The following is a 12,063-nucleotide window of genomic DNA, read 5'->3' as shown; positions in this document are numbered from 1 at the left end:
ATAGTTTTATATGACGATAGCCAGCTTCTAAAAAAAAACATTTAAAATTTAAATAAATAAGGAACTATTACCGAGTGGTATTCTTGACGCGTAGAAATCGTTGCGATTTTTTCAGATCATTACACTGAAATTTTTTGAGTACCTCATATCTTTTTACACCATTAAAATAGACATAAATCTCATCTAGTATTCCTAGAACATTTCGAAGTTCTTTAATTGATTGGCATAATTGAACAACGATTAAATTTAATCGATGACAATAACACTAAATAAAAGCTGCCTTTGGCGCCTCTGCTCTAATCAAGGCTTGCACACCATTCATTCTTCCACTCATGTTTGAGGCGCCATCATAACTTTGCCCAACTAGTATTCAAGGGGTAAATTCATTGAGCCAAGTTTAGATATTATATTATGCTTTATATCGAGACCTGTGGTATTTCCCGTACAATATATGTCAATCAGTCTTTCAACAGGCTTCGGCGTCTCACTATTTTCAACATATCTTACTATCAAAGCTATTGCTTCTGATTTCGAAACATCGTATGTGCCATCAACTATGATTGAAAAGCACCTGTTAAATGTAATCTCATTTTGAATTTTTTTTATAACCATATTTTTCATGGTTTCAATGAGAATGTTTATGTTATTATATGATAATAGGTTTGAATATAATTTCGTTTTTAATCCCTTATTTTTTTTATCCTTTTTTCTTTCTTCAATTTGCTGTATATACATTTTTAGTATAGGTTCAGAATCTGTAATAAGCTTAATAAGGGCCATCATATTGCCTTCTTGTTGCCTGTTCGCCCAGAAGGCTTGGTTACGAGATATTAAATAATCTAAACATCTTATTATTTCTTATAATAGAACGGTTATTATCTACACATTCTTTCTGAGGTGTTATAAATTTTAATATCCAATTTTTATTATGAGAAAGCCTTCCATAATCGGCCATCATATGTGCCTGTGAAGATTCATGCAGAATAATATCACGATTAATAATTTGCCATTTATCTAGACCTTCACATGTCCATTTTGAATTTGCGTGTGGACCACCAAATAAGAGACATGTTAAGCAAAAAACCTTATACATTTTAATACTATAAGTAATCCAATTTCTAGGAATTTTGCTATTGTCAATATTGGTTAATATTTTTAAACATATTTTAAAATTGGAAAAATAATTTATGACAAGAAATTTCGGATAACAAATTTACTAAACATCGACCAAAATTTCCATCAATATATTAAATTAAATATTAAGTGGGGGGGGGGGGTCTTATTATTACATTTATAAATCAGAAATCACATGATCATGATGGATGTAAAAAAAAGTACCCCCACTCAAATTTACTGAAGCAGTTGCTTCGGACTCCCCCCCCCCGTTGTAGGGGCCCCTGGTGATACTTAGTGAAAGTAAGTGTTAAAGAGTAACCCAGTTTACATTGGTCATAATGTTTTTTGAACCACATATTCAGTTTAATTTAACATAATTTAATAGACTTATTCAAATATTTAAAATTTTCAAAACAGGGAAATGTGATTGAATAAGGCAATTTATATGAAGTAGTTGCTTGAAATTTTGTGATATTTAGTGATACTTAGTGAAAGTAAGTGTTAAAGAGTAACCCAGTTTACATTGGTCATAATGTTTTTGAACCCCATAAGATCAACTTGCATTCAAATTTCCTATTTTTAATTAACACTTTCTTGATTAAATTTACACAACGCTTTAACATAATTAAAGATTCTTATTCTTAATTTATAAAGTAGGTAAAACATTTAGTATAATTAACTTAATTTAATATTCTTATTTAATTATTTAAACTTCAGAAAACAAACAGATATAAGTGAATAAGGCAATTATAAGGATTAGTTGCCTTTTGTGATATTATAATGAAGAGTATAGAGTGAAAAGTGTAAGTGATATGTAAGTGTTAAAAGAGTATATATCTTTTCTTTTTAGAATTTAGCTTAATTTAATAATCTTACTTCTTCTAATATTTAACTTATGAAATCAGTTATTTTAAAAGATATTCCCATTTTAAGATTTACAATATACTTGTATGATCCATAGCCTTCAGCCTGTTTCACATGAAAATCCTAGAGTGCCCTTATTTAGAGAATTTTTTAAAATAACTGGCACTCCGATTTCAGGAATTCAAGGAAAATGATTAACTTGTTGAACCATCGTCCAAGCAGTATTATTTATAAATATCTATCCATTTTTGCAAAATCAAATGTGATAAAATGTTATTAACGAATATGGTTCCTGTTCTAAATCGCTAAAAGTAATACGCAAAAAATAATAAAAAATATAATCTATTTAAAAATAAATTAAGACTGTTGGTAGGATCATCTGTTTGTATAAAATAAATAAATAAAATCAACAAATAAAAATAATAAAAATAAATACCTACCGATGACATGACGTAGCGATGACATGACCTCACGATGACGTAATAAGGACATCGGAAAATTATAATATAGATAATTCTCCCTATATTTATAAAAAATAATTTATATATTTTTAACAATTATCTATCCTCCTGGCTTTTACAAATATGTAAGTTTAATTATGTGCAAGAAAGAACCTTCTTATCTTCTTATGAAACTTTATAATGAGTTTCCATTTATCTTAATTTTTCTTTATAAAATTATATTTAATAAGATTTGAGGAATATTGCTTTTTCTAATTGGTTTAAAGAATGTATTGTTATTTACTATCAAATCTTTATTTAACATTTATAACAAACATCTTTTTTAAGACATAAATATCCAACGGTCTATTTTAAGACTAATGAATACCCAACTGTATTTTTTAAGACCAACCAACGGACTTTTAAGGGCCCCTAAATTTTAATTGAAGTAAACTAGTTTTATAATTCATGTCATAACTCAAAAAATAATGACGGAAATTTAAAATTTTTTTCATTTTATGTTTATATGAGTAAATTTAAACAAAATGAGTCAAAAAAATAAAATATTTTTAAAATCCCAAAAATCTAAAATTTTTGACTAAACTAATTGACATCATAACTCAAAAAATAAGACGGAAATTAAAATTTTTTTTTCATTTTATGTTTATATGAGTAAGTTTACACAAAATGAGTCAATAAATAAAATATTTTTAAAATTCCAAAAATCTAAAGATTTTTGACTAAACTGAGAAGTGAGAATTGACATCATAACTCAAAAAATAATGATGGAAACTTAAAATTTTTTTCATTTTATGTTTATATAAGTAAGTTTATAACAAAATGAGTCAAAAAAATAAAATATTTTTAAAATTCCAAAAATCTAATTGACTAAACTGAGAATTGACATCATAACTCAAAAAATAATGACGGAAACTTAAATTTTTTTTCATTTTATGTTTATATAACTTGTACCAAATAAATTAATCCAAAGTAAAGAATTATGCTCCTATAATTCATATTTTTTTTTAATTAAAAACTTAATTTTTAATCGCCATCTAACGGAATATATTTATGATTTTTAAAATTTATTATGGTTGTTATATTTTCTATGTAACATATCTGTTCTATACATATTTTAAATTTATAAAGTACAATTTTATCTATTTACTATTTTATTTATTTAGATAAAATTAATTATGGATAAATTTGATTTACATAATAAAAACATTTTATCTTTTTAAAATAAATTTGATAGGCTATAAAATAAAAATAAATTTTACCTGTCAATTCTCAGTTTACGTCCATTCTTAGTTTAGTTACACCGTTCTAAATAAACTATCGGCAGGGGTGCCTTTGATCGTAAGACACTTCATCGTATTTTTCGTCCAACTCGTCCAATTCGTTCAAAATGGAGATTAATAATTTTGAAATGGTAAAATTTAATTTTTTACCATAATCTTACGTTAAATGTTAATAATTCTTTTGGAATGTTAATATTTCTTTTGGAATGGTAAAATTTAATATATATTATTCAAATATAGAATATTTAGCAGGTTTCAAATGGCAAAATATAATTGCTACAGCAAATTAAGAAGATTAATAGGTTTAAAATGGTAAAATTTAATATATATTATTATTCAAATATAGAATATTTAGCAGGTTTCAAATGGTAACAATACAACCTAGGATATAATTTATAATTAAGAAGATTAATAGGTTTAAAATGGTAAAATTTAATATATATTATTATTCAAATATAGAATATTTAGCAGGTTTCAAATGGTAACAATACAACCTAGGATATAATTTCTATAGCAAATAAAGAAGATTAATAGGTTTAAAATGGTAAAATTTAATATATATTATTATTCAAATATAGAATATTTAGCAGATTTCAAATGGTAACTAGCTCTTACACAATATGAAAAGAACAACCTAGGATATAATTTCTATAACAAATTAAGAAGATTAATAGGTTTAAAATGGTAAAATTTAATATATATTATTATTCAAATATAGAATATTTAGTAGATTTCAAATGGTAACAATTTATCTTAGCTCTTACACAATATCAAAAGAACAACCTAGGATATAATTTCTACAGCAAATTAAGAAGATTAATAGGTTTAAAATGGTAAAATTTAATATATATTATTATTCAAATATAGAATATTTAGCAGATTTCAAATGGTAACAATTTATCTTAGCTCTTACACAATATCAAAAGAACAACCTAGGATATAATTTCTATAGCAAATTAAGAAGATTAATAGGTTTAAAATGGTAAAATTTAATATATATTATTATTCAAATATAGAATATTTAGCAGATTTCAAATGGTAACAATTTATCTTAGCTCTTATACAATATCAAAAGAACAACCTAGGATACAATTTTTACAGCAAATTAAGAAGCTTATTTTATTATTCAAATTTATAATGTATATGACATATGTTAATTATTTCAAATGTATAAATCGAATACAAAAATATAAACAACTAATATTTATTTAGCATGTATAAAACAAATATAAATTATTTACAATAAAAATTATATATTATCAAATAAATTTGAATTATATATTAATTTAATATAAGCTGATGCTTTATCAGCAAATTCTAAGGGTTGACATGGAGTAAACATATTGCCTAAAATAAACTGTTTATAAAAATAAAATAATTGATGAAACTAGTTATAGTAGTTTGCTACAGAGAGTTGAGATGGGGCACATATATTGCCTAAAATTATATTGATTATAGAAATTTTAATTTGTGAAACTTGATATGGCATTAACAGGTTGCATGTTCTGTGTTACTAAGGGTTGACATGGAGTAAACATATTGCCTAAAAATAAATTGATTTAGTGATTTATTTATAAAAATATTTACCAATATGTGATTTACACTGTTCTATGGTATGATCCTGCATCTCTGTGAACCTACCTGATTGTAAAATACCCCGTCCTAAGCAACTCCTTTGTCTACACCTGTAATACGATGTGGCATTTATTACTCTATGGATGGTATATTCTAAATCATTAAAACATAAAATATCACGTCCTCTTTTGGATTTTTTATTAGTAATTTTGTTTTCTAAAATTAAAACTAAATTATTTATATATAATTAGATTGCTAACTTTGAATTATAGTGGGATTAATTCTTCTCTCAAGAAGAAGTTTGATATTGTTTGACACCGTTTTAATTTCCATTATTATGATTAAAATTAAAAATATGTTTACACTTTTGTATTTCCCGCACTTTAATGGACCAATCACAGAATTGGACGAAACTTTACGATGAAGTGTCCATACGATCTTAGGCACGGAAATCAAACTATCATACCCAGAAAATGGATGTGTCTGAAATAGTAGCATTTAATGTATATATATTTTACATGATTATCATCTATCAATATATTTTAAAAGCCTGATAAAGGAATAAAAAGGATTTTTAAAGATCTTTCAACCGTCAAAAGTGATAAAAATATGAAATTTGATTCCCAAAAAGATTTAAATAATATTAAACCTGAAGAAATAGCTAAATATCTAGAAAATTCTGACGATGTAGAAATCGATGTATTTGATGAAAATGCCTTGAAAAGACTAATATTATTATTTGAAAAAAGAATATATAAAAATCAAGAATTACGTATAAAATTTAATGATACCCCAGAAAAGTAATATTAATGTTTTACAATATCTTTAAAAAAAAACCTCTAGGTTCTTAGAATCAGAACTCAACTTACATAATGTTATCCAGCAAATGCATATTATCTCAACAACACCAAAATTATATTACATATTGGTAGAATTGAATTCAATTAATTCTATTATAAATTTATTATCTCATGAAAATTCTGACATATCAATAGCAATTTTATCATTGCTTCAAGAGATGACTGATTTAAGTGTGTCAGATGGAATATTGGAGGACTATGAGTCATTAGAATCATTTAATACCTTTATTGAAGCTATGGTTAGCTTTTTTTGTTAATTAGTTTAAATTATATTTAGTTAAATACACAAATTATTCAATGCATTGTGCAAAATATGGAAAGATTAGACGAATCTATAAAAGAGGAAAGTGCTGGTATATATAATTCATTAGGTGGGTATATATTATATAAATCACTGGATTATAAAAATTATCCTCATTTTTATTAATACTTTAAACATTACTATAATCAGAAATCTGCAAGTCTGGGTACATGAGCTTAGCAGTATTTTAATTTTTTTAAATTTTACTGGGCCAGGCCTAAAAAATTTTTTTTTTATAAATCACTGGATTATAAAAATTATCCTCATTTTAATTAATACTATATACATAAATAATAAGAAACCTTCAAGTCCTAAAATTTTTATCCATGAACTATTAAAGCTTACATATATGTAGACCTAACAAGCTCATGCTAAAGGGCTGCAATGTATGGGTTTCTGAATTGGGCAGTACCACAATTACTTGTTATCATTCAAGATCCATTTATATCTTATACTTCTTATAATAATAAAGTTACTTTATTTTCAAAAGAATCATCTTTTTTATTTTATTTTTTGTTTAAAAAATTTAAACCACAAATAACCTTGTTTGAATTCTTTAAGCATTACTAATCAAAAATGAAGTTGGAAAATTTATAATAAAGAGAAAAGAAATAAAGAATAGATGGAAAGGATATTTTCAGGAGCTTCTCAACTTTAATCCCCACATATTACATCTAGATGAACACCCTACATGTTAAGATGACATTCAACCAATAACAGAGTACAAAATAATAAATTGCTTCTAACACATGAAAAATTATAACGTAAGAAAGCCTTAAAATGCCAGGAGATGAAGGAATATAGCTCCTCACAAATTTATACAGCAAAATACTAATGAATGAAGAGATTCCTCAAAAATGGGGGCAGAGTTATTTAGTTCCTATCTTCAAAAATAAAGGGGGGTCCACATAATTTTCAAAATAAAGGGGCATTACAAAAAATAATAGAAAAAAGATCAATTAACATAATCGAAATAGGCTAGATTCAGTTTTGTTTCATGCTGGGAGGATCAACGACTGGCAAAATCTACACATTTAAACAAATGAGTGAAAATATAAGGAAATCAACAAAAAGCTCCATATGATCTTTCTTGATTTAGTGAAAGCTTTTGATAGAATCCCTAGGAAACCTATCTGATAGTTGCTACACCACAACAAGGTATGGAAAAATATATGAGAATAATACAAGACATGTTTATGAACTACACATTTTGACAATGATTCAAGGTTATCCATGATAGATGTCTTATCACAGGCTATCTTGGAAACTAGAGATCTTCAAAGCCTGGCTGTGAAATTTTTAAATAAATTAAAACAGGTAGGACCAAGCAAAATTTATAAAGGGCTGGACAAAGTAAGTTTTACATAAAAATTTCAGAACTGACTGGGCTTAGAAATCTGACTGTGCCAGGCAATTAGATAAAATAGTTTGGGTTGGGCTTACATTTTCTAATATATATATGATTTTTTTATAATGAAAAATAAATTAGTAAAATAAAAATAATATTCAATTCAAACAGATTATTTTAAAACTCATTTCTACCCCCCCCCCCCTTCATAATTTTTAATTAAAATATATCCAAAGAGTTAAAAAATCCTTTTATTTATATTATTTTTCTTTTCTAATAAATTAAAGTCTTAAATATAAAAACATAAATGATGGAGATAAATAGTCTTAGGCTTGTTAATCGATCCTTTTAAAAAGATCAAATCCCGATCATGATCTTTTGAAAAAAATAGGATCGAAATCCAGGATTGACCTTTTTTAAAAAAAAGGATCGCGATCACGATCCTTTTCTTATTTAAATTTCTGTTCAATGCAAAATTAACTAATATAAAAATTAATTAAATATGGTATAGATTTATTGTAATTGAATAATAGAATATAAGTATAACAATTAGAATACATATATATAATTATAATTAAAATTAGCCTTTAATAATAAAATTTTTTCTAAATTATTATTATTTAAACAACCACGTTTTTCATTAAGTATATGTTTAGCTTTACTAAACAAGCGCTCCACAGGAGTGCTTGATGGTAAAGATGTGTTATATTCAATAAATGTTTATTTAAAATTAACATAATTATTAAAAATATTCACAGAATCATTATTAGAATAAAAAAAATTATTTATGGAAAAAGCATTTTGTGATGAATTTTTCCCAAAAAAGGTATCGATTTCACCCATGCCTTCATTTGAAGGATCTGCATGTGGTTGACCCTGTATATTTTCTAAATGGGCAATTAACCTTTCTTTTAGCAACAAATTTTGTGGCAGATTAATAAAAAGCCAATTGAGCTTAAACTTTGGGTGAATTATTGATGCCAATATATTACTGTCATCATACAGTGAAGAAAATCTATATTAATAAATGATAATTTATTTATTATTAAATAAGTGTTCATTCATATAAATCAGGTATCTGCAAAAGTTAGCCCTTTCAAATTTTACAGTCAGGCCTGACTAATCATCTGTATAATATTGATTAAATTTAATGATTTTTAATGCCTATGATGATGGCTCATTAGAATTTTTATTAAAAGCTGTGAGAAAATATTTTCTTATATGAATAATACTGAGGTTTTTTAGGTATTTAAGAACTTATGAATTAATGGTTCAACACAAATTTATATTATTTACATGTGGTTAAAAGGGTCATATAGTTATCTTAAAAATTCAAGTTAAAATTGAACCCAAGATGATATGGGTAAAAGATTTTGAGAAAATATTTTCTTATGATATGAATAAAATGAGCTTTTTTAGTAGAATTTAAAAATTTATGAATAAAGGGTTCAACACAAATTTTGTTAAATATATTAAGTTTAGTATATTATTTATATGTGGTGTTTTAAATACTAAAAATTAATTTCAACTCCCATTAAAAATATTAGTCTCCCTTTCATATCAATGCTTAACACATCAATAAATATTTTATTAATTATTGTAAATAATTCAAGGTTCAAGATAGCTACGCTAGGTTTTCCTCATTGCCACCTAATTGGAACTAATTTAATTGGGGTGTAAAATTAAAAAAATGAGGAACCCTCTTTGTGGGCAAGCCACATGTATGTAGGCACAACATTTGGAAAAATGTTACTTACACCTCTATAGGATTATTAAAAAGGAGTGGGGCAGAAAAAGAGCATATACCCGAGAACTACAGTAATTTAATTACTTTAAGGGTGGGTGGTGGCTGATTTTAAGTTTTAATTCTTTAGTGTAAGTCTTAATGATTGCTATCAATATTGAGATTTAATGTTCATAGAATCTGTAAATAAAGATGATTAAATAATAAAAAAAATTTGCCTGATCAGTATGAAATATTATTTTTTATTGATGATTCATCCATACAATACAGTATTATCACTTACTTCCAAAATTTTTACACCGGATGAACCGTCCAAGATAATATTTCTTCCACCATTTTAACAAATTCTTTTTGCTCAACTATATAAAATGGATACATTCCGGCTATTTTGAAATATTAAATTCCGGAAAATATTTTATTTTCACATGTTTTTATGCGTAAATTGGAGGGAAAAAAAATCAGTTTAAAATTTTCACGGATAAAAAAAATCATTAAAAATATTATGAATCAATTGATAAATTGTTGAAAAAAATCTGGTGGAATGGTGGTTGATAAAATATATGATATAGATTGATATTTTTTTTAAAATAATTTTAATTTTAATTTCATTTTCAAAATTTTAATTTTATTTATTTCTTTTTAAGTAAAAAAATAATTTTTAAAAGGATCGGGATCGAATATTTAAAAAAATGATCTCGATCACCATCCACAATTTAAGGTCATGATCTTAAAAATTGACAAATTTAGGATCGAATCCAGGATCGGCGATCTTTTGATTCGATCCTTTAACAACTCTGAATAGTCTATTAGATGATATAAGGAATGAAGCGTGGAATGATAATTTTGTAATAAAAATAATTTTATCCTCTATTTTATATAAAATTAGAGGCTGGGAATGGGATCACCATTTCACAAAATTTTTATGGCAGCCCAGATATTTTTTGAATTTCAAGCTAATATTTTGATTAATACTATTATACTCATTTATATGTATTTTAAAAGAGTTTAACCAAAATACTAAATCTAATAACAGTTGTTAAAAGATACTTTTTAAATGGATCTAGATACAGATCATCTAAAACTAGATATAGATATATTGTCTAAAAAGTTATCTAGATACAGATATAATTTTTATTATACTTTTATATAAGGTTTGCATAAACCTAAATGGATTCTATTTTGAAAATTCATGAAATGAGCTAAAATATTTATTGACTCGATATAACATTTATCAAAATATAACTAAAATAATGATTTTTAGATTATTTGTCAAATCAATCACTTTTCGACCGACCCCTTTCGATTTCGATAAAAAATCGTAGGCTGGTTATATATGTTCCCATTAGATCACAAACAAAATTTTAGCGCATAGCAACTATATTAGCAGAGATAATCGGGGTTAAAGGTCCAAAAAACGTCTTTTTTTGCTTTTTACTGATGTTAAAATTAGTTTTTAATTTAAAACGAAATATGATCAAATATTGAATCTAATATCAATAGCTAAGTTAATAATTGATAATTATGGCAAAAACATCAAAATTATTTTTTTTTAAAATATGGGTCATCTTATGGTCAGTTGAAAATTTGAAATTAATATTTCGAAATGAATATGATCTCCAATTTTTAATTTTTTTACGAAATATTATCCGTTTACTATTTTTTTAATAATTTCTTTAACAATTAGGATGGCTAAATATTTATTTAAAAAAAATATTGCCATTTTTATACTTTAAAAAAATAGATGGCGCTATATATAATATTTTTATTATGTTAAAATTTGTTTTTTTGGTTGATTAAAAATATTTTAATTTATATATATCATATAAATTAATTAAATCTTACTTCATCTAAAGGAATACAAAGCCTGGTTAGCTTGTGAGATTTCTTCAGGAGATAATATATATGTTCGACCGGTGGGAGTAGAAAGATTGACCAGCGAAAGAATATGAGATTTAGGTAACACTAAAATATCATCTTTCAGGGGAAATTAAAATGAGGCTGAATGTCCACAAGGGTGTAAAAATCGGATTTTTACTTCTTCATTTGTATCATATTTATCGATTATATATCCTAACTAGTGTTGTTAAACGGCTCGATTTGAGCCGATTTTTAAAAACAACTAACTCAACATATGAGGCAGAAAAATAATGCCTAAGCGTCGAGATTTCGCCAATAGATGTTCAATCCTATATGCCATCTATGAGCAAATTCTTTAGGCTTGCATAATATTTTTCTGGATAAAATATTAAGTTAGCCGTTTTTAAAAATCGGCTCAAATTGAGCTGTTTAACAACACTAATCCTAACCACCATTTATCATCATATACACATGTTACATATCCATTAATATTTTTAAATATAATTTTTTCATTTAAAAACGAAACTTGTTTTATATTATATTTTTTAGAATTTGAATATATTTTGGTTTTTAGTCTATTTTGATCAATGGGAATAACCCAGTGAATTTTTAGGGTCCCATGTATGGGCAGCGCAGAATTAAATCTTTTACGAATGG

The 12,063-nt window shown here is 25.4% G+C and overlaps 2 protein-coding genes and 1 long non-coding RNA gene across 5 annotated transcripts in view; 2 read left to right on the top strand and 1 right to left on the bottom strand.

Annotated features, from left to right (window-relative positions):
- The first annotated feature begins 3,865 nt into the window (after positions 1–3,865).
- LOC135925632 (uncharacterized) lies at positions 3,866–4,146 on the top strand. Its single transcript, XR_010571691.1, has 3 exons — positions 3,866–3,930; positions 3,971–4,033; positions 4,077–4,146. It is a non-coding gene; the product is annotated as an uncharacterized LOC135925632 (long non-coding RNA).
- An 860-nt stretch (positions 4,147–5,006) lies between these two features.
- Positions 5,007–5,727, bottom strand: LOC135925798 (uncharacterized). Of its 3 annotated transcripts, none has more exons than XM_065461290.1 (5): positions 5,557–5,639; positions 5,309–5,449; positions 5,199–5,264; positions 5,110–5,158; positions 5,007–5,068 (listed from the first exon to the last, which is right to left on the bottom strand). In XM_065461290.1, coding segments are annotated over exons 1-5 (330 nt in total). In that variant the 5' UTR covers positions 5,630–5,639; the 3' UTR covers positions 5,007–5,067. The 3 variants fall into 3 exon arrangements, 2 of the variants coding, with proteins under 2 accessions (XP_065317362.1, XP_065317361.1); XR_010571731.1 differs by lacking the exon at positions 5,557–5,639 and adding an exon at positions 5,660–5,727 and having other exon boundaries at positions 5,008–5,068; XM_065461289.1 differs by having other exon boundaries at positions 5,008–5,068; positions 5,309–5,512; positions 5,557–5,660.
- Positions 5,664–12,063, top strand: part of LOC135925797 (beta-catenin-like protein 1) — a 35,908-nt gene continuing 29,508 nt past the window's right edge. The window contains exons 1-4 of the mRNA XM_065461288.1: positions 5,664–5,799; positions 5,846–6,096; positions 6,140–6,395; positions 6,434–6,527. Coding sequence (XP_065317360.1) covers positions 5,770–5,799; positions 5,846–6,096; positions 6,140–6,395; positions 6,434–6,527 — 631 coding nt within the window. The 5' untranslated portion in view covers positions 5,664–5,769. The remainder of the gene's footprint in view (positions 5,800–5,845; positions 6,097–6,139; positions 6,396–6,433; positions 6,528–12,063) is intronic.

This window comes from Gordionus sp. m RMFG-2023, chromosome 3 (genome assembly GCF_954871325.1).
Source record: "Gordionus sp. m RMFG-2023 chromosome 3, tfGorSpeb1-WG-v2, whole genome shotgun sequence".
Taxonomy (NCBI): domain Eukaryota; kingdom Metazoa; phylum Nematomorpha; class Gordioida; order Chordodea; family Parachordodidae; genus Gordionus; species Gordionus sp. m RMFG-2023.
Note: the sequence above shows the minus strand (reverse complement) of the source record. Positions and strands in the feature narration are given on the sequence as shown.

Excerpts from the sequence above, each read along its gene's own strand:
- LOC135925798 (XM_065461289.1), bottom strand. The coding sequence starts at position 5,629 with ATGGAAATTAAAACGGTGTCAAACAATATCAAACTTCTTCTTGAGAGA. Across the intron at positions 5,513-5,556 it reads TAATCCCACTATAATTCAAA|AAAACAAAATTACTAATAAA; the intron begins GTTAGCAATCTA and ends TTTTAATTTTAG. Across the intron at positions 5,159-5,198 it reads ACCTGTTAATGCCATATCAA|GCAATATATGTGCCCCATCT; the intron begins GTTTCACAAATT and ends ATATAATTTTAG.